The sequence below is a fragment of the Euprymna scolopes genome, chromosome 2 (genome assembly GCF_053919585.1).
Source record: "Euprymna scolopes isolate OS-2025 chromosome 2, ASM5391958v1, whole genome shotgun sequence".
In the NCBI taxonomy this organism is placed as follows: Eukaryota; Metazoa; Mollusca; class Cephalopoda; order Sepiida; family Sepiolidae; genus Euprymna; species Euprymna scolopes.
In genome coordinates this window covers 193,286,341-193,309,577 of record NC_136483.1, presented here as the reverse complement: position 1 = coordinate 193,309,577, position 23,237 = coordinate 193,286,341, and the positions used below count along the sequence as shown (strand labels likewise).

At 29.8% G+C, this 23,237-nt stretch overlaps 1 protein-coding gene across 12 annotated transcripts in view; it reads left to right on the top strand.

Annotated features, from left to right (window-relative positions):
* LOC145300556 (uncharacterized) overlaps nucleotides 1-23,237 on the top strand; it is a 205,718-nt gene that overhangs the window by 66,794 nt on the left and 115,687 nt on the right. For all 12 annotated transcript variants that reach the window (XM_080144495.1, XM_080144497.1, XM_080144493.1 and 9 more), the window contains exon 2: nucleotides 17,481-17,523. In XM_080144495.1, coding sequence (XP_080000621.1) covers nucleotides 17,492-17,523 — 32 coding nt within the window. In that variant the 5' untranslated portion in view covers nucleotides 17,481-17,491. The remainder of the gene's footprint in view (nucleotides 1-17,480; nucleotides 17,524-23,237) is intronic.

Genomic DNA, 23,237 nt, shown 5'->3' with positions numbered 1-23,237 from the left:
AACTTCAGAAATCCTCAGATTATATTTTAAAATGTTAAATGTACTGGTTAATTTTTAGTCATTTTCTGTTTTTTTATACAAGTTTAATGTAACCTAATTTTGCTACTCACTTAGAGTTAAAAAAAAAAAAATTTGTTTTGTTTAAACAAGGTTTTTCATCCTATATCTTATTAAAACTATATCTTGTTTGTTGATTGGTTTCCACATACACTGGATGTCATTGTTTTGGGACATCATCCATTAAAAAAGGTGGGAATAATGTATTGATCCCCTTGTAATTAAAGTGAGATATTGAAATGATTCTGTCCTGCTAAAAATTCACATTTTATTTCCATTTTTTGTTTCTAAAAATGTTTTATAATTGGTATTTCAAATAATTGCAAAAATAAAAATATAAAAATTTCAAAGGTAGCATTGTACACCTTTGACTAACTAGAATTGTTATTTGATTTGAGTTCATGTTAGTTGGTAAAATAAATAGTGAAAAGTAGTTGTTTTACCCCTTTTTTTTTAAGCTTAGAAAATTTGATTTGAAAAATCATTTTAGATTGGAAAACGTTATCAGTTTGACATTTTAAAATGCCATCTCATAAATTATAAGTTCTCAGCAACTGTACTATTCTCTTCCAAATGATCGAATCTAAATAGATTTTTATTTTTTAACAAAGGAGTCACCGCTTATCAAGCCCCACAGATTATTCGTGAATAAAGGTTCATTTCTTGCAACAATTTTTTTGTATTTTACAAAATCTCTAGATTAATAAAATTGAGTAAAAGTGTAATTTAATTAACAACCGAGAAATAAAATATTCATATACAATAATTAATTTTTATCAAACTCATATTAAAATTTAATTTTCTATCAACCTGTATATGTTTAACATTTTGAAACTATTTTAATATCTTAAGTTTCAAAATTAGATTTCATTTCAAGCGCTGTTTGACACTTTAGAAAAAGAAAATAGTCATTTGTTGCACTGTTGTTGGTGGGGTTAATTCCTGGAAAAAAAAAGTTAAAATCAAAATTTACACATCCTATCACTAATCTCAAGTCTGATTTGCAAGCCCTCACCCTCCATCCCAATTAAGAGTAGTGGTTTAGTAAGTTTTTTGTTTTTTCAAAATGCATTTCGATTTTTTATAAACAAGTCACCCATTTAATTTTTGTTAATAGTGGAAAAGAAAAGTCAATAAATTACTTTATAACCCTTGAAATTTTTAAAGAAATTTGGAAGCTTTTAAATTGTCAAATAGCCATTTAAATTGGCTTAAAAATTTTTAAAAAGTTAAATTAAAAGATTGGAAGTTTTGCAATCTTGTTACATCCAATAAAACATTACTTTAGCAACATTTAACTTTTAATAACAATTTGGTTCAATTAATTTAATAAAATAGCACCATAATGAAATTAAATTTTTTACAATCTTATTTAAAAGAAGAAAATAATTTAGTTAAAAGGGGAAGGGGATAAAGTGAAACAAAACTGCAAGTAAAAGGACAATTGGATAGATACAGATAGTTTATAATGGATATGCTATTTATACTTGTTTTAAAAATGTAATTGAAACCATGAATTTTATGACAAAATTACTTTTACACTTTTAAAAAATGATTTTCAACAAACTAGTTAAGATGTTTCAAACACAAGGCCTATTAGTCATCTTTCTACAATTGATGTAAAATTATTTCCATCAAGTTTGAAAAAATTTAATTAATTTGTGTCTCACCATTATCGTACTTTGATTGAAATTGCTCATTTGTTTCACACCTGAGGTGAAAAGTCATTTTTTGTATCCTCTTTTACAATATGTTATGGTTGGGGAATAGTTAGTCATGTCTCAAATGATGTATGGTAATTGCCAAAAGCAGTGTTATGTCATAAAGTAGTAGTGGTAGTTGCTAAAAGCTGTGGAAAGTACATGTCTATTAGCAGTAACAACCATAACTTCTGACTGCTACTGTTTTATCAACCAAAGTAAAGAAATTATATGTTTAAGATACTAAGGTCTAGCTGGGGTTCTAGCCAAAATGTCATAAATGACCCCCCTCCTCTCTTTCTCTCATGATGTCATCCATTGTGCACAGTTATTCATACTAGTTTTAATGGATGATGTCACACACCAACAATGTCACCCTGCATGCACAGGGACGACCAAAGAAACTAGCAAGATTTACATAGTTTTAATGTGTGTGCATATATATATATATATATATATATAATTTACTTTTTAATAAACAAATTACATTATGTTGCGACGATAACAGAGCTATCGTTTTGGTCAAAATATAACCTTATCAGGTGACCTATACTTCCAGCTGCACTAGAAGTCAGACCTTAAATCTTGCAGGGTTTAAGGTCTGACTTCCAATGCAGCTAGAAGTATAGGTCACCTGACAAGGTTATATTTTAACTGTAGCTGTTCTCGTCATAATGTAATTTGTTTACTAAAAAGTAAATAAAATATCTTGTTCTTTTTATTGAGCACTGCCAATAACCTCATTATATTCATTGGTTTTTACTCTTGGATACCTGGAACTATATATGTGTATGTGTATATACACACACACACACACACCATCTCAACTTATCTAGTAGCATCATAAAAACGTTGTTTGAATATTTTTATTTTTTGTTTAAATCCAAATTAGTTCTTATAATATTTTGATTTTTACAACAGACATATGCTTTGTTAACATTGATTATTAAATTGTTCTTGTTTTGAACAATATGATCTATGATATTCTTTTTTTTTTTTTTTATAGTTGAAATTTAGCAGATCACCCAAACACATTGATCCCAGAGCAGAAATTTATTTTTATGGAACTTTCATTTAATGTTTGCAGTGTGTGTTTTCTTAAATTTCAAAACCTGAAGAACACAAAAGTTAAAAACTAAGTTAAAATATTAAATGCTTCAATTTTGAGTTATTCAAAGTTGGTTGATTTTTTTTTTTTTTTTTTTTTGTAAATGTAATGAAACTGATTATCATTTGGCGATAAATAGAAAATATGCAAAAATGAACACTTAAAAAAATTCTTTTCAAATTTTTTAATTTGATTAAAAAAAAAAAAAAGTTTCAATTTATTTTAAGAAAATTTTCCTGTATCAAAATGAGTTCAAAGCCCAAGGTAATCTTTCACATAAAAAAAATGTATGACAGAAAATGTACAAAATATTGAAAATTTCTTTAAATATTTTTCTGCTAGATTAAAAAATTACCATATGGGACTAGTATATTTGTATTTAGGTATTATCAGGATTAATATTGAAAAAAAAAAAAAAAAAGACATCAAGTGGTGAAGCATAATATTGGCAGTTTTAGTCAAAATATGATCAAATTAATGATTTCGGGTCTATAAACTCAAATAGGACTTGAGGCACTGAAAAATTATGTTTTTGAAAAAACAAAATGTTTTTTCTTATCAGGACAAGTAAAGCTTCCAACCCCATCGGATGATCATTTTAATCAAAATATAGCTAAGTAAGTAATTTTGTTAAATATGGCAATTATGGCCTAAACCTACAAAAAATTTCGAATAAAAGAAAAAAAAAATACAACAAAATTTTGTATCACAAACCAAACGAGTTTGTAAACATATTTGGCCAATCATTTTTAGTAAAGTCTACCTACTTAATTTATTCTCATTTGCCAATCTGGGCACAATGTACAAAGGTGTAAATAGGGTTGGGGTTTGTTATTTATCACTTCAAGTTTATTCAAAAACAAAAACTCTTTTAATGCGATTTCATTGCATAAGACTTTTTCATTTTGCAATTAGTCAGAAAGTATGGTAGACATCTAAGAAGCTGATTTTAAAAAATATTTTGGGTTTAGACATATTTCAAAAACGATGTCAAAATCTATAAAAATTTCATTTTTTTTATTTTTATTTTATAGTAATCCACCCTGGTCGGGTCCTCATCTTACACACAGACAAGAAAATGTGCACTAACCATAAATCCTAGTGGCTACACTTTTATCTTTGTATAGTGGTGAACCTTTCAAGGGTGACCAGACTCTCACTGGTCACTGAAACTATCCTGTTGATGCTCTGGCCACATGAAATGTGCATTACCCTAAATCCGTGTGGCAATATCTTTTGCATTTCGACTGGCCATTCATTGGTTTGATGTCATGTTAAATTCTGTTTCATAGATGCTCTGGTGTCACTGGTATATCACTTTTCTCAGGGCAGTGTAGGCTGGTTGTGGTATCAGCGCTGTAATTAGCTGAGTTTTCAAATCAAAGCAATTTAATAACTCTGAGACCATTTTTTAAATTTTTTTTTTTTTATATATATATATATATATATAAACGAGAATAAAATATTCAGGGTACACTTTGTGCAAAGGAAAGTTAATTCTTCAGATCCCAAAAGGCTTCATGATGCAGGATGTTTTCAACTTGGGTTCGTTCAGATAGTTTTTTAGTCAGGAGCAAGAGCTTTTCAACTTAGCTCTTCTATAGAAGGGTTTTGGCCTTAGGCAGAAGCCCAAAGTGGTGCATACTCTTCGTTGCTAGCAAGAAAAACCTTCCTGATTTCCAAACAGAATGTTTTACTTCTAGTGAACCCTAATTCCGACCACTATCTCTTTGAGATTAGTATTTCCTCCCCTGTCGTTTGGAGATTACTCTTTTCTTTCTTTATCATTTTTATTTCTATCTTAAATCATATTTCTCTTTAATTTTCTTTTCCCTTTATCTTTCTTTCTCTCTCTCCAACTCATTTTGCTGTTTAATTCTCTTTTTCCCTTTTCTTTGCTTCTCTCTCTCCAACTCATTTTTCCAAAGAAACTGTCTCATCAGTTATACCTTTCCATCTTTCAGTTTTATTCTTACATGTGATCCAACACATAAAATATAACATGTGGCTGAATGACAATATCTTCCTAGATATCAAGGCAGACTTATCGTCGCCAATGTCAACTTTGCTGAGAAATTTCTTTTTTGTCCACCATATTGCCAATAAAACCTTTCAGACTTTGGAGAAAATAATGAATTTCTTAAACCTTATGTCAAACAGCCCACCTAACCCATTAGCCGTAAGTAGGGTGAATTGTGTTACCTGGGAATGCAACATCATTACAATTAGTGTTTGATTTTTTAAAACAAAAATCTATCCTGTAAAATTTTTTCCAAATGAATGTTATTGTTCCAAAGTTTATTAGACACACAAAAAAAAATAAATAAAAAAATTAATTTATTAGACACGTTTAACTTAGATTTCTGCAACCAAAATTGATACAGAATTCAAAATTTCAACACTGTTCAATTTGAGTCATGACATTTAAGTTACTTTTATAATAAAATTTCTTTTTGAGATAGTTTAATCTTAATGAAGAGTTGACAAAAACAAGAATATGATTATTTAAGGTGATGCTTCAACAAGAATTTGTTTACATTGGACTTAAAGACGACTATATTGTAGTCAGCTGGAAAGCAAGTTAGAACACTTCCACAGGCGGGCAGTTCTAGGAAAAATCTTTGTTCATGAAATTTGCATTTATGTTTAGGCACAGATAGAGAATGGGGGATTCTACACCAGAATCATGTGTCCTCATATCCTTTGTTCAATTGAGAACAGATTTAGTCTTTGTAGATAAGCATGAAACCCTTTCACTACATTGGTTACCAACTGTTGGACATGCTTCATGTGTACGGTATCTTTTTCTTGCTTAGCATGTTCGATAATAGGCTATACCAGTGTTGTGTGTATCAGACAAAATGTCTGCTGTTGAGAAATTGTATTGTATCTCTAGAGGATTAGAGAGATTGATGAACTATATTATTTTACTTGCATTCGAATCAGGAATTTACTTTTGAATTGATATTCTGAAGATTTCAAAATTCAGATTGATATGATAAATGTTGCTGTTGGTTTAATTCATTAGAAGTTCTTAGTTTTCTTTTTTGTTTTTCAGAAGATTTAACGATTATTTTTTTATTGTTTATGGTTAGAATGAAAGTTTATAGGTTTAAGCTATGTGTGATGGTTTATTTGCGAAAATAAGCAATATTCTTGGAACTACTGATCTAAAAAAAAGAACCAAATTTGTATTTGGATGATTGTTCGACTGTTCTTATCTTCAGTGTTATTCATACGTTTTGGCTGAAGTAGCTTCCAACCTTCTTCTAGTGTATCTTGTCAAACTTTGGAATTTGCACAGAACTCTTTTATATAATATGCAGAGGTAGCATGCTCTCGTTCAGCCAGCTATGACTGGGTAGAAGTAGAATACCACACCATAAACTCCAATGAAACCTTATTGAAAATAGCATAAAAACAAAGAAATATCATCTTTAGTTTTTATTTTTAAAACGGTCCATTAGAAATGGAGTTATGACCATTCAAAGTATCAAAAAATGCATGATTTCACTGGACATTTTACTCTAATAGTAAAATGCATATAAACTTGTGACTGAAAATGGTAGGAAATTTACACAATTTACAGACTAACCCATCTTTAAAAAACTGTATCTTCAGATCTTTTTAAAATATTATGATGAAATTGGAACATATAACACCATGAAGGTTCAGTTGGTTGTCTTTACAACCATCTAACTTGGTAATTTACGGACTAATTAGCATAATTAAGTTTCATTTTAATGACTTTGATTAGAAATATCATAAAAACAGCTAAAAAAAATGGGAGGTAAGGCTTTATCGTCATACCAAATATTATTCTGATGGACATTATCATTTGTCATCATTACACTGTGAAAAATCAAAGATGATGACCACAACACAATTCAAAGAAATTATTAACAAAATATGGCTTATATAGCATATCAAACGAGAAGAAATTTTGTACAGATTACAATTATGTTTTCAGGCACATTAAACTAATTAGGATAATTAAGTTTCATTTTAACGGCTTCAAGTTGTTGTGACAATTATTGGGTGGGTTTCTACCACTATTATGTATAATTTTTTATTTTTAAATTGTTGTCAAGACTTCAAAGATTTCAAGAGACATTGTAGCCATTTTTCTTGTTCTCATGTAACGCTTGACGTTACTTGTTTATCGAACAGAATAAATATTTACAACACTAAAAATTTGTGGTAGGTAGAAGAATAAATTATCTTGCCTTTGGTAACATTTATGTTTTTTTGACCATTTTTTTCATACCTCTGTGGATTGTACAACAAACCCAATAAATATTATCATTGGCAAGATAAGTTATTCTTTTACTTAACTGGATAAGTGGTTTGTGTGTTTTAACTCGTTTAAAATTGTTTTTTTGCTCAAATAAAGTGGTTTCGAGTGTAGCCGTTTGAATTAAAATTAATCAAAAACAATTTTTGATGAAATAAAACAAAATTACATCATTTTTGTAATATTATTTTCAAGTTTTACAATATCCTTTTACATTACATTGTTAGGTGAAAGTACAGAATCGTTACAAAACACCCTCCCCATGTTACGAATAGATTTATAAATGATGTTAGTACAATATAATTATATTTTTTTTATTAAATTATTAGGTGAAAGTACAGAATAGTTACAAAACAAAAATAAAAATTCTCAGTTATGAAGGATCTCTCCTCCACTGAAAAGGTGAAGTTGAGCATCAGAACAGATACCACACTTTGAAAATTATAACGTACAACTGAATTTTACCAAGTAAATCACTATCCTAAGTTCTTGCAAATTACTTTGGATATCTACCTGACTAATGAAACAAGTGCATGCTAACCCCGTAGATTAAATAAAAGGTTCTTTAAAATTCTGTGCAGATTTCAGGGTTAAATAAGATACAAGCTATACCTGAGGAAGATCGGAGATTACATCAGCCAAAACGTGTGAATGTTACTAAAGATGAGAACAGTAGTGTAAATATGAATTATCAATCCTCATCTAAAAAATTCAGACACTTATTTCCATTTTTAATTTTTTTATTTTTTTTCAGACAAGATTAACATTTGAAATTCTTATACACACGTTCTTTGTTTAGTTTTCTTTCATAAACTAAATTGTTAAAATTGTCTATACACAAATACTAGAAGGAATATACTAAAAATATTGTAAAGGAAGTAAGTTTTCTATTTTGAAAATCAGTGTTTCAATTTGAACAATAAGCAAATATTTTGTGCTAATACTGGCTCTAGATTTGAATAAGTAAAATTTAAAAATAAAATTTTTTTTAAATAAATATTGAAACGTTCGTTTTATAACTAAGAAAAAGGTTTGAAAAGATTGTATATAATTTTTGTACTATTAGCTATTAGAATAGTCTATTAAAGTGCGTCCCTCTATAAGATAGTTTTGTTATATACAAGTAACAACTGCGTAAGTGGTCCATAAACCAAAACACTTGCGTGTTACAAATGAAAGTGAAAAATATTATGTAATGTTTAATATGAGGTTAAAACAAAGAATTTTAGGCAACTGTTTGTTATATATAGTCTAAGAAAATAATGGGAAAGAAATTACTGATGTTTGTATATTTGAAATCTGAAAACGTAACTTATGAAAGTTTTTATTATTTATTAAATATGAAGTGAGCGGTCTGATATGAAAAATTTACCCTAATTAAATTCCTATCATATTTCTTTAATGATTTAATTGAATGATGGGGGTTAGGTGGGGTAATCATTCTTACTCTTGCTCAAATAAAATATTAAAATCATTGAATTTGAACAAAAATAAAAGCAAAAATTTCTTAGAAAAAAAAGGTCAATAAATAATTGGATTAAATTGTATACAAAGAAGATCTTTACATGTAGCTACTAATTATGAAGCTATACCGGTCACTTAAATAGGGGAAAATAAATTATGTCCCTTCAACGCATTGTGGTTGTTTCGTTTCCATTGTTAATTTGATTTAGTTAAAAAAAAATTTGACTAATGAATTGCCACTCATTTTTACTAAATAAAAAATCCATTTATTAGAGTTAATGAGGCAGATAAATTGACACTTGAATGATGAACACTGAGAAGATTAAACCTGTTCATATGTCACTTACTTAAAACAGCTGATTTAGAAAAGAGCAATTCTTTCAATTTTATCTAAAATATTTATGAAATGTGAGATAAAAAGATTTCTTCCAAATAATAGAATTGTTCTAAAAACAATTTCAACTATTCAAAAAATGTGTAACAATTTTTAACATCATAACAATTTTTGTGGCTAAATCATTTGCTGAATTGGAATTTAAAATATTCTCCTTTATAGTTGCAATTTAGTTTATAAGAATATGTAACATGAATGTTGCTTTTTGTTGATTGTTAAAATTTTTAAAAATTTGATTTTTAACCAAAAGTTAATATAGAAAACTATAAAGATTAAATTCCTTTGACCTTCATATTTTTTCATTAGGTTTTTGGGTTCTTGTCCAGAATTTTCCCTATATTAAAAGAACAAGAATAGAGAAAAAACTGATGTACTTACCTATGATGAAATGAAAATATATTCCCCAAATCATGTAAAGTGTCCAAATAGGCTTTTTTTAATTTTAAATAGAGAAATAAAATTTTAAGTAACAGATGAGCAGATATCTTGTCCATCATTTTGAAAACAATCTAAAAAAAAAAAAAAGGAATAATTCAGACTTGTGAGATTTATTTTGTAATGCCTACAAATTCATATTACTTGCTAAAAAAAAATTTTTTTTATATACAAATTGTGAGATTTATTTTGTAATACTTACAAATTCACATTACTTGCTAAAAATTTTTTTTATATATACAGGGAGAATGCAGAACAAGAATCTGTTTTTTAATGTATTAGTTTGAGAATTTGCTCTCCGAATTTTGTTAAATTTGTACAAAGTATTAAAAGCGATCCTACAATTTATTGATGGTTGAATTTTAATATTCTCTCTTGTGGGTCGGTCTAAGGCTTGATGAAATGAGTTTTAAATGAAGTGACATTGAAATCCTTTCTACCAAGTTTATAGCCTTTGAATATCCTCACGTTTGCTGAGATTCAATTACGACTCCTGTGCACCTTGGCTCCAAACCCTGACTTGGTACCAAGTGTGGCCTCACCACTGGATGTCTATTAAAGTCACAACCTTAAAAGACATGGAACAGCAAATAAAATAATGATTTATTTTCTCTTGTGCATCAGTGATCCCCACTCAACTACTGAGTGATTCGGTCACACTGACCAATCAGCTGGTAAGGCGCATTGGCTCATCTGTCCTCTAAGGAAGTTCTTTAGCCCCTTTTGAGAACTACAGTCAATCAGCAGAGTGAACGCTCTCTCTCTCTCTCGCCTGCCACTGTCCACCGGATTCACCAACTCATCAATTCTTGCTGTAAAAGCTAATGACCTACTGGGCGCTTTGGTATACCAGCCCTCACCAAAGAAACAGTTTATTTCTAACTGGCTGGTCTACTTATATTGAATAAAACTTTTTGTTGTTTGTCTTAAAAAGAGGTGTTATTCTTTCTTTTGTGTTCACAAATTTATAATCAGGAGAAAAGCAAATTCCATTTTCTAAAGACATCTAATAGTGGGGCCCCCATTTGGGGTCTGTGGAGAATGTGAAGTTGTCCCTTAGTTACCATTGCTCCCAAATCCACTTTGATGCGGAGTGGTAATTCCAGTTAGACCATCAGGTGTTACTAGATCAGGCTGACTGGCGATACTGGCTCCCTGACCAAAAATGCATCTAACATTAATGTTATTGTTCTCCTTTCCCTTTGCAAAACTCAATTATATTCTGCAAAGTCAAAAACAAAAACAGCATCTTTTTTCTACAAAACAACCAAACCAAGCTCCATGAATAAAATTTTTTTAAGATATAAAGAACTGGAAGCATAAAAACATTTTCAAATTCAGCATTAAATAACCCAAAAATAGTTGTATGCGATTGAGCAAAACCAATGAAATCAACTTGAATTCCTTATAAACATCCTTATTTTTTAATTTTTGTATTTAAAAACATTTTAAAATGTATTTACTTTTTGTGGGTGTCAATCATGAACAGTCTTCCATAATGTTATCCCCCTTGATATAAATAAAACATACTTATCCAAGTGACTTGTTTTATATATATATATATATATATGTATATACACACACACACACACACACACACACATATACACAACAGAAAAGAATAGACACCCATAGAAACAGTTTATTTCAATAAACATAATTTATAGAACAAAATCAAAAATAAATGGTCACAAATTTAGTACTTAATACTTGGTTGACATCTCCTCTGCTATTTTTAATACTTTTAGGCATGGCATTGATCAGTTGACGAATATTATCTTCAGGAATTTTTTGCCATGTCCGACACAATAATGCTAAAAGTTAAGGCTTAGAAGATGGTTTCCTTTTCTTTTAGTGAAGGTTCCAGTCTAATGTACCCCAAGGGTTTTCAATTGGGTTCATATCCAAGGAAGTTTATTAATCCCATTTTGACTCAACCAATGTTGTCGCCCTAGAAGAGTGACAAGGAGCTCCATCTTCCATAAATAGGGAGTTAACTTGATTCATTTCACTACTTGAGAATATTGGTAGGTGTTCTTCATTTGGTGCTTAACACACCAGTCCTATGAGATTTTCATTTTCAATGGGAGAGGGACTCCAGTTTTTATAATTTTTTGAGAAAACTTCAATCATTTTCTCTTCTTCCTAATATTTATTTATAAAATGTGATTCATTTTTTTCCTTCCACCCTTTGTGATTTTATTTGAAAGTATATAGTTTTGTATTATTTGGAATCTTCAGACTACTGTTCTCATCTTGAGTGTTATTTTCACATTTTGGTTGATATAACCTCCAGCCTTTTTCAAATGTATCTTGTTGAACTCAGAAATCTGCAAGGAATTTTAAATGCAACCCTTTCATGATAGTATACTCTTATTCGTTCAGTCAACCATCATTGGGTAGAGTAATAAGTAATTTGCAACTGTATTTTGTGTGTCGGCTGCACCTAGGATTGAATCTTCAACCACCAGAAAAGTATAACTTACAAATCTGAATTTTACTTAACATTTTATCCTCTAAGCTACAAGTTTGCAACGAGTTTAACAAGATAAATTTGAAGAACGTCAGAGGTTACATTGACTGAAACGTGATTATAACATTCAAGATGAGAACAGTAGTCCGATGAATCCAAATAATATGAATAACCAATCCTCATCTAAAAAAATTCAGAAGCCTAATATTGTTTTCGTTTCTTAATGCAATTGATTTTTAGTTAGCATTAAGAAACTTTCTTATCCATCCTGTGTGTACATTGGGGGAAGAGGTGGCTGGTTACTTTTAATGCATCTAAAACCAAGCTCCTATCTTTACATCATCAACGCTCTGATGCTCATCTGGCATCAATTGAAATGAATGGCTCTCGTCTTGGGGAGGCTCCATGTTTTGACAAACTTCTGCGATTGGCCTTTACTCCTGATCTGAAATAGAACACGTACATCAAGTCTATTGCCAAGGTTGCTGGAAAAATGGTAGGATCCTTCTACCGATCCAGAAGATATCTCACTACTGATGCAATTCTCTATCTATATAAAAGCCAAGTACATCCAAAGATGGAATACTGCTGCCACATCTGGGCAGGAGCTGCTAAAAACAGCTTATCCTACCTTGACAGAGTACAAAATAGATTTTGTGGCTTAGTGGGGGATGCCCTTTTCTCTTCCCTGCAACCTCTCTCTCACAGAAAAGACATTGCAAGCCTGTCTTTGTTTTATTGTTATTTCCATGGCAAGTGCTCATCTGAACTCCAATCTTTTACGAAAAACACCTGTCTAGCTGAAACCACTGTCAATAACTTTCCCCACTCTTTATCTGTGCCTAAATCAAAACGTAGATTCCATGAACAAAACTTCTTTCTTAGAAGTGCATGCCTGTGGAACTCTTCCATTTGCCTGTTTCCCACCTGACTACAACTTGGATGTCTTCAAATCCAACATAAACAAATTCCTAATAAACCGCCCCCTTAAGTAAGACACTTTATCAGATCTCCATTACTAACGATTACTACGATATTGTCCCAGTGATTACTGTACACACAATAACTCCTATCTCCGAATGGCTTCCCGGCCTTGATAAGTGGTGACTACCATGTAAAAAAAAAAAAAAAAATCTTGGAAACTATCTTTTTTAAGAGAAAGGGAATTTTTTTTTTTTAATTTTGTACATGTTAACTTTTTCTATTCATATGAGTTTTTGTGAAAAGATGTTTACTTTTGAATTTTTGAACACAAAGACAACAGGATTTCTTAGGAACGTATTTTACAAGATTTGTTTACATCCATGCATCTCTTTTCATTAGTCTGTTAAGCTCAAGTTTGACTCCTCATTTTGGTCCTTCTGTTATGTTTGAGTTTGAAGCAACTTTTGTTGCTCTGTTACACCTATTGCCTTATAACCGTAGGAATATATAACTATTTTTTTTATTTTTGCATGGCAATAAAATGTTTGAAAAAAAATTTTAATTCTTAAAAAGTGGTGGAGGGGGGGGGGTCACATTAAATTTGATTCAAAGTTTTAATCTTGTTAAATGGTTAATTTTTCAATTACATCTCCAAACAATCACAAAAACAGATGGCTACAAGTATATTATATTTTGTCAAGAAGTGCCATATGGTTCATATTTTGGGTCTGTTTTTATTTTAGCTCAAAATTATAACTGAAACTATTTGCCAGTAAACTAATTTTTTAAATATTTTAAATTGCTAGAACTCTACAATTTTAATTTTTCTCATTTTACAAAAACAAAACAAAAAAAAACATCAGAGGCTTTTGCTATTTCTCCAAATATTTTTTTAATGTTATGTTTAAAAAATAGCTTGCATTGTTGAACTGTTAAATCCTGTCTTTTTTTTTTTTTGTTTTTTTCTTCTGCAAACTTTATTTATTTATTTATTAATCAAGTCGGTTAAATATTTATTGCTTATCCAAGTGGAATTGGAGGGTGTGACGTTCAATCATAGATATTGATTAATTGAGCTAACAAATAGAAGTGCAGGGATTAAATCTATTTTACATCATTTGGTTGGTCAGCTCATTAAAGTTACCTTCAGTGAAAAGGGGGGGGGTGAACTGTTGTTAACTATTTCCATTTCTTATTGAAAAAGAAATCAAACTAATCTTTTAATAGTTGATATTTTACTTATTGTAAAGTAACTTGTATTATTTGAATCTTTCAGACAATTATTCTAAGCTTGTTTGTTATTTATAGCATTTCACCTACTGTAACCACCAGCCTGTTTTTTAGGTGTATTATTTTGAATTTGAATAACTGCTTCAGTGAAACATTTTCATTAGGTCTTTGTGTTTGAGCTTGATATCCATAAAAATGTTTTACTTTATTTATAACTTGAAAATTATAAAATGTTACTAAGAGTTTCTGAGTAAACATTCATTGATTTCTGGAAATGTTAAATGTTTTTATGTTTACTAAAATGATGAGTACATCTTTGAACCCCCACCCAAAAAATGAAATAAAATAAGAATTTGACAAAAAAAAAAAAAACGTTATTGCCTGTGTGAAAAAGGACATAGTTTTTCATTCAATGCTGAACAATGCTAGTATTTTATATATTATTGCTTTTTTAAGACCTTAATCAAATTTTTCAAAACTGATAAATGATAAAACGCTGTAGAATTGGTAAAGCAAATCTTTAACTCCACTTCAACTCTGCAGCCTATTGATGCTATCATCTCGATAACTTTTCTTGATTCTACTGTCTACTTAACTGTTTGATAAATAACAAGATAAATTTTGAAAAATTCTTGTTGATTAAAAATATTGTAATATTAATACATGAAAATTGTGTTGTAATGTAATTGTTACAGACTGTGAATTCAGTATACCAGGTTCAAATTCTGTTAAAGCTACTGCATTGCTTTTACCAATATCTTTGGAAAAGATATGAATCTATACATGCTCCCTTCACCTTTTACTTAAATAGTAGGTCAGACTAGACTCTGAGTTTGGAAAAGAAATAAAACTCTGAGCGCCAGTATTGCTCTGTTTATTCAGACATTGTTGTTTCTAGTCACCTTGTTTTTTGCTTTCCACTAGATTCATCAGGTTGAGGGATGTGCAACTCTTGCTTCACTATAGACTTCTACATTCACCTTTACAGAGTAAGTTGGGTATCCATTTTCTCGAGACTGAGAGAAGACCTACAAAAGATTCATACAGAGCCCATTAACAATTCTTTGATTTCTTTTCAAAACTTTTCAAATTGAAATTGATCCATTTTATCATGTCATTTTGTTTGATTTTAATAGAATGATACAAGACACATCCTCACAATGAGATACAAGTGTACAAATAAAATTGATGTTTGTTTAGTATCTTATTCTAGGATGCCTTTTTTTTCAATGTTTGTTTCATTGAAGTCTATTAAAACACTATCTTTTGAATTATTCTAATGTTGATTTTTTATTTTCATAATGTTTCAGCTAATGTAATCCCCGGCTTTCTTGTGGTGCATTTTTTCAAACTCTGGAATGTGTTTTTTTTTTTTTTTTTTTTTCTGTAATTTTAGATATAAGAAAGATTTTAACCACTAATAAGCCAAAATTTGTCAACTTGTAAAACAAATCACATGTGTCGCATTAAAAAAAAAAAAAAAAAAAACTTTGTAAGAATTTTCTAAGATGAAATTCTTCAATCTATTTTCAAAATCTAAAATTTCAAGTTTAACTGTAAATAATTTGACTTAAAAAAATCCTTAGACAAAAAAGTCTTTTTCAATTTTTTATAGTTTGTCATATATGAATTTTAGTGTAATTTTTGAAAGATATGAAAATGGAATACAACACAAAATCCATAAATTTGGCAAACTTTAAAAAGCTGTGAAAAATATTTTTTAAAGCTCTTTAAAAAAAAAAAAAAAAAAAAAAAAAAATTTTTCACTCTTGACACAATGTGTTGTAGTAAAATGAGAAAATATTGAGTCAACTAATACTGCCTCTGGATTACAGGTAATCTTGTTGCTTATAAATCTTAAAGAGAAAACATAAAAATGATATTAAGTGAATCGAAAACAAAAAAATACAAAAGGATAAAAATATTAAGCGATTAGCAAAACCCATGGAAATTCCACAGTTTTATCCTTAATCTGTTGTATATTTTTGCTGTGCTTAAAAATATTTCCATTTATGGATATCCAGCACAAATGTGGATTTCATATTATTGTACTATCTTTAAACAAAACAAATATTACACTTTGATCCTTGTCTATAGGCAAAGAAAGGTTATTTTAGTTGAGTTATATATACAACACAAAAACAGCATAAGCTAAACTGTGAAAAATTACTTATACTTTGCATTACAATTTCATTTGAAAAAGTGTTGGTGAACGATAGCATACATAGAAAGATGAGCCTAATGTTATGTGGATGAGAATTTGTGATCGTTTCACTGATAATTTTTTTTTTTTATCGCAACATCGAAAATTTAAGATTTGGTTCTTGTTCAGAATTTCCCCTATAGTGAAAAACAAAAATAAAGAAAATTTTTATATGTGTACCTGTAAAAAAAGTATCATATGTCAAAAATCACATAAATTGATCAAATAGTTTTATTTTCAAGAAAATCAAATTTTGAGTATCCGAGAAGTGATTCTTTCATTGTCATTTTGAAAAATGTCTAAAAAAACAAAGGGAAATAACCCAAAAATAATTTATACTTACTAGATTTATGCTGTTATGCCTATGAATTCCTATTAATCGCTTAAAAAAGATTTTCTTTGTAAAAGTAAAAGTACTTGATTAAGTTACATGATTTTTAGAATATATTTTTGGTTTGTTATGGGTATGTACATCATTCAGATATTTTTTTTATTTTTTATTATAGGGAGAATTCTGAACAAGAACCAAAGATTTTTATTAAAAGTCACCTTTTTAAGTTATCATTTTATATTTAAGATACAACCAAGCTCCTCTCTAAGAGTCTCTGGCAGTGTTGCATTTGGTTTGTCTGTTATATTTAAGTCTAATATATAAACGGCTGTCTGTCTGTTTCCATATTTTCAAAGTCTATCTTCCTCGAAACTAAAAGTCGCAGAGCAGTGCTAGGAGCCTCAAATGATTGGAATTTTTACGGGCTGTTTTTTTTTTTTATGGGTCTTTAGCCGGTTAAAATTGTTTTTAAATGATCAAAAATGAGTTAAAATTGAAAAAATCGTTAAACATTTTCTACATTCATTTTAGTTTATTTTAAATTTTAAATCTGTTTATATGCGTGTCATGTTGATACAGTGGAAACGTCACCAGCTTTGAATGCTATAGTTTCGATTTCGATTCTAAATACTTTTTCTTTTACTTTTGAAATCACGACTCTATAATTATATATACGAAATCTGGACAAATTAAAATATTATATTTAAGCATATTTTACGCCCAAGCAAAGATCCCCCCTGCTAGTTTGAAATAACTGATTAAATGGATGCATTTTAAAAATTGATTTTTCTTTTATTTTTGATTCTGCTTCACAATGAAAATCTGCTAGAAATTGTTTGATCAATAGAATTTCTTTTTGTATTTCAGGAGCAAGAAAAATGGCAGAAACAATGAAGTTTGGTCCTGAATGGTTTGTATGCTTCATTTCTTTGATTTCTTCATAATTCAACATGAATGATTGAGATAATATCTTAAACATCCTAAATGAAAATTGTTTACAAAACACATTCTGAATAATATAAAATAATTCCGCACTTCAGAAACACCTCCACAAAAGAAATATCGTAGGTCCTTGTACAGAATTCCCCTAAAAAAAATTAAGAAAAATCTATATGAAGTGACAGAAAGAAAATATCGTATTCCATAAATCATGTAAATTGATCATGTAGTTGTATTTTTATAAAGAAAATTATTGGTCCCCCGATAGGATTGAACCTCATAATTCACTCATGTTTGTTTGTTTGCACTTTTCTCAATAACTACTCCTTGAATTTTTTGAAATTTTGAACAAACATTAGTCATGGTGAAAGTAAATTTTTGCTAGAATTGATTTTCCGGGATAACTCTGGTTGCCTGCTATATGAGAAAAAATGAAGATTATATATAAAAACCGGTCCCGTAAATATCCCGTAAGAAATTGTCTATAAGTTTTATGTAGTTCAAAAGATGATGTTGAAAAATATGAAGACAGCGTAAAAGACCAAAAAAAAAAAATCCTTTCATTGCATGTTATTTTATTTAAAGACGTTATATCCACTCTTTGCTTGATAAAAAATATCAAATCAAAACATTAAACGGTATCCGTGCAGAATACGGACTGTGCTTCACTAATAACATCTTTATTTAGAAAGCCAGTCTTAGCATGGGGAAAGGGGCATTTTGTAACTATTTGATACTTTTACTAACAACATAATAAACCAAAACTACCTGAAAAATTGAATTTGACTTGAAAATCCTATCTACAAAATAATACTGTCTGTATTCTGGTTAAGTCCCATTAAAAAAATGATAGAATTTCTTCTGTCATCAGGCAATGATTAGATTTGTTCATTCACTTAGCTATCTTCCCAGGAATTTCCTGTTTTGAAAGGAGGTAGGATAATTTTAGCGCCTGAGGCACCCCATGTTGGCATTTACAAATCAATGGATTGGACCAGCAAGTTGTTATTGGCCATGGGTGTTTAGAAACTGGCTATACCCTATATTAAACTACATATCTCATGCTCCATACAGCCCTTGTGGGGAGGTAGGCTTAATATGCTCAACAATAATTTGAGTATCAAGAAACAATCAAAACCTTAAGTTAGTCATGCATCTGTTATCACTGTATTTTGTAAATAGTATTTGCGAGTTAAATTCAATTTGTACAATTTGAAAGGAGTTTTGAATTGTTTTTAATTGATGAAATGAAAGTTATACTCAAGACAAAGAGTAGACGATATTGTTGGCATTGGTTTAGCTAAACGAGTATTTGTTAATATTTTGCAGAAGGGGTTATATATTGGAGCTCAGTCGAGCATCTGCTACAGAAATAATGATAGAGCAAAGATAGACTCTCAATGTTTCTTCTGTGAGAAAAGGAGTGTAAGGAGGAGAAAAGGGCATCACACACTAGATTTTGAAGCCGGTTTTGTACCTTGTTAAGGCAGGAGAGAGTGCTCTTTGCAGCTCCTCTCCAGATGTGGCAACAATACTCCAGTCCCTTTCTTCATTTGCACAGTTAATATAGTAATACACACGGACGAAAAAACGCTTTGGATAATCACAGATTTCAAGGTAGTTCTACTAAAATAGTCATATTTTTTAAACCAAAGCACTTCAAGTCTTCAAATTACTACTGTTTTGTTCGGAAATTAATATACTTTCAAATGAATTAATAAATATGAATGTACATTATATATTTTAAGAGTTTTAAGCAAATAAAGTGATAAAAATGTGAACGTCATAAAATGGCGTTTTCGGTAAGGTTTTGTAATGACCCCCCCTGTTTTCTAAAGGTCCGTACCGTGATTGTATGAAGAATTTCGTCATGAAATTTGGGAATCAATAAGAGGTGTTAATCTTAATACTGTCAAGTGTCCGAAATATTTTTGACCATTTCTTTTTTTGTTGTGTTAAAAATAAGACTTTAATATGCCGAGTATCGAACATTTTGAAAAAAAAATTCTTCGGACACCCAGTAGTAAGTAAATCAATCTTTTTACTATCGTTATCAATTAAAAGTATTATTTTATGTTGAGTAGGACCGCGGTAATTGATAATTTAAAAGGACCTACCCGAAAAAAAAAAAATTGTTTCTATTTCTCGAATTTGGTCAAATGAAGTTAGTATTACTAGAAGCAGCAGCAGCAGCAGCTCCAGCCTGTAGAATCAGTGATAGCACAGTATATAAACAAACACGCGTTCTTTAATTTTTATTCAAGAACGAATTAAGAAAAACATGAAAATATGAATATAAATGTTCTTATGTTTAATTAGAGCTATTTTGTTATCAGAATAACATTAGTTTAGAACTATTCGGTTTTCAGAATGTATAATAACAACAATCCCAACCAATTCAGCATTATGAATCTGTTGCAATTTCTCACATTTTTCGTCAAATTTAAAAACATGGTTAAAAAAAACAAAATAAACTTTTGTAGATATATAGCTTGCATGCACTTTTATTCTTTAAATTAGTTTTGAACAGCGAATTAAAACAATGTTTTACTGCGAACAGCCACAAATGTTTTTTTTTCAAAATCAAAATAAGTATCAAAATCTCGTTTATACATAGATTCGAAAAAGTTGTCAAAAAACAAATATATAACAAATAAATGTTATCAAAGGCAAGATAAGTTACTTTTCTACCTAACTGGATAATTTTCTAGTGTTTTTATCTAATGTAACATGTTTATTCAGCTCGAAAAACGTACAGTGTTTACCGATGTATTGGAAAATTAAAAATGGCGCCCGGCCCAACTCTCTTTGGCACAGTAAGTTTGAGAAAAGGAGTTAAAAATTAAAAAAAAAAAAACTATACAAAATACTGTTAAAAACTCACCGAATATATGTCAGCCTATGTCACGGTAACATATATTGAGCGAGTTTCTAGCAGTATTTTGTCTACTTTTTTATTTTTAACTCTTTCCCCCAAACTTACCGTTTCAAGAGAGTCGGGTGCCATTTAAAATTTTCCAAAACATCGGTAAACACTGTTTTCAAGCTGAATAAACATGTTACATTAAATAAAAACACTCAAAAATTATCCAGTTAGGTAGAAAAGTAACTTGCTTTTGATAACATTTATTTGTTATATATTTGTTTTTTTGACAACTTTTTCGAATCTATGTGTATAGTAATACAAACCCTCAAAATCTATATCAATATTCTTGAAATTTTAAAAGCAGTTAGAAAACACATCAAACTACAATTAGGAAGCTTTTTATTTCGTTAATCTTTTGTTCTACTTATTAAGCGAAAGATATTTTTACAACCGGCTCCAGCGTAGTATAAACGGCCTATGGAATTAACACCTTCAACCTCGAAAATAGAAATCAATAAATTTATGGAATTTTCTTTGAAATTTCGCAACGCAGTTTCTTATTAAATTAAAACTAAATATATAATATAAAGCCAATAATTATGAACCGCTAACAGTAAATATGAGTGATGAACGCTCTCTTTGAAAAAAAGCTCTCTTAACTTCACCTCTAATCCAAATTATGTGTGGCAAGTCTCCTCCTAAAACACTCTTTAACCCTAACAATAACACTAAGTTCGAGTGGCAAGCCCCCCCCCCCCAACAAAATACCTCTGTAAGCCACATACAAGCATCTAAAACAAACAAACAAAAAATAGATCCTTCCTTAAAGAAAAATACACATAAAAGTAAATTGGTTAACTGTCCTAAAATGCTAGAATGGCCAGGAAATGGTGAATTATTTTACATTAAATTTTTGTGAAACTAACCGCTCCCCCCTCTAATATTGTTTTTGTTAGCTTTGTCTCTGTCAAGTTTTCAGTATGTTCACACATAATTTTCCTTAGCCCTACAATTAATTCAAAGTCCGAATGGCAACCCTCCCCATATTCTCATTGCATAGAAACCCTCTTAAAACTACACATAATCATCTTTAAAAAAAAAAAAAAAGCATGCATATTTTCCCATAGAAAAAAAACAGTTAACTGCCCTAAAATGCTAGAATGATCTGTAATAGGAAATTATTTTACATTCAATTCTAAAATAATTTGTTTATCTTTCATTAAAGTTTTTCATGACATTTTATACATAATTTCCTAAAAAGGTAGAATCACATTTTGGAGGGGTGGTCAGGAGTTGAGTGGGGTTAAACAGAAGGTGTTAATCTACAATAATACCAAAGAAATATTGCAATATATTCATTTTTAAATGGTCTTATGTTTAGATTTAAGTTTTTTGTACATAAAGCACATTACAATTCAACTTTGAGTTCTCCAACTTCTTTTCTGTTTATGGATACATGGCATTTTTAAGGAATTGCTGCATATTTATGCACATTTACTGCAGATTATTTGGAAACCATAAACTTTGGGAGATTTTCAGTTGCATATTCTGATTCCTTGTACAAAAATACACTTATACAGTAAATTTCATTTCTTAGTCTTGTGTTTTAACAAAGATATGACATTTTTACTGAAAAAGTAGTGTAAAAAATGTGACGAAACGCATATGGTCTTAAAGAGGGGAAAATATCCAAACGTGTGAGGCACAAAAATAGCCATAACTTAATTTTAATCAGATTTTAAAAATTTAAAAAGATTCTTTCTTAGCTCATCAAGCTCTTTCTATGCATACCAATATTGAAATATTTCAAGCTATTTCAATTTTTTCATGTGTATTGCTAGTTAAAAGCTTAGTAATATGGCTGGTTGTCACCACTGAACACATTCTGTTGCATTAACTGTCTTATTAATGTTCATGGTTGTTTTCTTTGTGGATATGTGTTGCTGTGAATCAGATGTTTGATTCTGGTGTGTAGTTCTGATAATACGTTTGACAAGCTGGAAGAAAAGCGCTTTCATCGCCATGAAGTTATTAATATCTTTTATTATTCATTTATTTGTTATTAATATCTTTTATTATTCATAATTTCATAATTCCTTGTAGGAGACGTAGTTTCTATTTTGTAATATTGAAAAGTGTTAGTGGAAAATAAATCCCCTCATTTGGTTAGTGGCACAAAAAATGTAGAGTTCTAATAAAAACAATCTCCATCTCTGCTCATCGACTTAATGTTTGTTCAGCCTAAATGTTAGGCCATGTCTGCCCCTGCTCAGCTAGAATCTTCTCTGTCTCTAAAGTTCACAAAAATAAAAATAATAATATATCCTGGTTAATTATCTTCAGATGAAAGACAGGAAAAGGATATATATGCACTCAACTTCAGATGAATTATTTTTCAATTGGATAATCTCCTTTGATCCATTCATGCATGTGTGCAGGCCTTAGTAAAAATGGAACTGTTTTGTATTCGAGAGTTTATAGTTCAATAGTCAAATGCATGTCATCGTCCCATCTTCTGCATTAAGCTGATCCCAATTGCTTTCACAGGATTCCTGAAATTAGCAAAATTTTCCTCGTTGAAATTGTGTCATCTTTGCTTCCCAATTACCCTTTCTACCTGCTTATCTGTTTGCTGATTTGGTCTAAATGTAAAAAAAAAAAAAAAAAAAAAAAAAAAAAAATATTGTGATCCCATCATTTGCCAGGGAAAGTTACTTGGTTTGTCCGTGTTGTTCAGACGTTTCTGAAACAGTTGTTACATCTTGGTACGGCAACCAGTTCCCTGGGTGTTAGACACAATCAAATGATAGGCACATCCC